Source organism: Octopus bimaculoides, chromosome 7, assembly GCF_001194135.2.
Source record: "Octopus bimaculoides isolate UCB-OBI-ISO-001 chromosome 7, ASM119413v2, whole genome shotgun sequence".
Taxonomy (NCBI): domain Eukaryota; kingdom Metazoa; phylum Mollusca; class Cephalopoda; order Octopoda; family Octopodidae; genus Octopus; species Octopus bimaculoides.
The window spans coordinates 62,926,694-62,928,750 of NC_068987.1; the positions used below are offsets into that span (position 1 = coordinate 62,926,694).

The 2,057-nt window shown below is 36.0% G+C and overlaps 1 protein-coding gene across 2 annotated transcripts in view; it reads left to right on the top strand.

Annotated features, from left to right (window-relative positions):
- Positions 1 to 2,057, top strand: part of LOC106879160 (ATPase ASNA1 homolog) — a 29,091-nt gene that overhangs the window by 12,230 nt on the left and 14,804 nt on the right. For both annotated transcript variants that reach the window (XM_014928603.2, XM_052969721.1), the window contains exon 2: positions 1,461 to 1,608. In XM_014928603.2, coding sequence (XP_014784089.1) covers positions 1,461 to 1,608 — 148 coding nt within the window. The remainder of the gene's footprint in view (positions 1 to 1,460; positions 1,609 to 2,057) is intronic.

A 2,057-nucleotide genomic window follows, 5' to 3' on the forward strand; every position in this document is an offset into this window, starting at 1 on the left:
ATTTGACCTCGGACATATAATAGTGTCTTGATTTGATTTTTTTTTTTTTTTTATATCCGTTGCACTATTTTTTTTTTTTCTATTTTGTTTCCGGGTAATAATGTCGACCGAAATATTTACGAAGTTCACGAATTAAAATATTCAGTACAATATAGTTTTTAACGTGCTTTTATTTATACGATTTCTTCATTCCATGTTTATCTCAGCCATTGTTAGCAATGTTCTATCACACACACACACACACACACTCCAAGTTTGATTTCGTTCTGAACTCGCACACTTCATTATTTTCTGTAACAATCTTTTGTTTATTCTCTTTCTGCTCGCCGTGTTCAGCTCTATGTATTTGTATCAGTCACACATGGACACGTGTTTTTTGTATGTACGTTTGTATACATTTATGTGTGTGTGATTGAAGGGGTGTGTTGTCATGTATACGTACATGTATAAATACATATGTATACATCTTTTTTCTATGTGTGCGTGTGTGTGTGTGAGAGAGAGAGAAAGAGAGAGAGTGATATTCAAGTGGCACTCTCTCTATCTCTCTCACACACATAAACATAGAAAAAAGATGTATACATATGTATTTATACATGTACGTATACATGACAACACACCCCTTTACTCCCTCTCTCTCTCTCTCTCCCTCTCTTCTCTTTCTCTCACACACACACACACACACACACGTCCCCTTCGTCTGATGATACTGTATGCGTGCGTGCGGCGTTCAACAATCGCTAGAAAAAAAAGCAGAGGAATTTTCTTTCTTGATGTTCCTGGTGGCACAGGTAAAACATTTGTAACATTGCTTCTCTCCAAGGTAAGGTAATAAAAATTAGAATCGCAGTTGCTGTACCAGTGTCTGGCTTTGCTGCCACCATCCTCCCAGGAGGACGAACAGCTCATTCTGCTTTTAAATTACCACTAAAAACCTGGTCACAAATGACATTACAATTTGTAACATAAGCAAAGAGTCAGGTTCACCAGAAGTGTTGTGCCAATGCCACCTTATCATTTGGGATGAATGCACCATGTCACATAGAGGGGCAATGGAAGCTCTTGGTGAGACCTTACAGGACATCAGAGGCAACAGTAAACCAATGGGAGGAGTTACGTTAGTTTTATCAGGAGAATTCAGACAGACATTACCAGTCATTCTGAGACAAACAAGATCTGATGAAATAAAAACATGCATTAAGTCTTCACACCTATGGAATAAAGTACTGAAATTCCCATTCAATACTAATGTGCGACCAAATATCTATATCTATATATATGTATATCATGCTACCTACGTATATAAATATTTGGAAGACGTTTTCACATCCTGAGACTCTTTTTAACTTATTTACTCAACTAAAAACACTTCGTCTAATAAGACTTCACAAACATTTAAATGGGCTTTGCAAGATCTTTACTAAAACTGCAAGTTCTTTCTCCTTCCCTTTTCATTTCAGCTGTTGTTTAGCTGTTGAACTGGCTAAAGTACGCGATACTGTTCTGATCATTTCCACTGATCCAGCACACAATATATCTGATGCTTTTAACCAAAAGTTCTCAAAGGTACCCAGTCAAGTACATGGGTTCCACAATCTTTATGCAATGGTAAGTTTTTTTTCCAAAATATTAAAACAACTGTTTTAATTCCAATTTAATTTTCATGTCATTTGGTTGTTGCTTTTCCCTATTGTCCCTTCTGTTCACCTTCTTGTACACTGAGGATATGCCTTGACAACTTGTCATCACCATCTACATTTCTCCTTTTAGTTACTGCTACCCACCCTTATGTAATGTGAGACAGAAATATGTGTCCACAATTGTCCTCTTATCTGTAGACCTGTCCTTGTCCTTAATGTCACATCAGTTCTAGGAGAATTTTCGACTCTGTAGATTATCTCCCCTTTCTCAAGCAAAGCTAGTCTTGTAATTAAAACGCATTCACTAGAGGCAGATATAACTTTAATAAATCAAGAATTTATGTTGTATGGTATTTGATATACCTATTTTTTGGATATACGTGTGTGTGTATATATATATATATATATATATATATA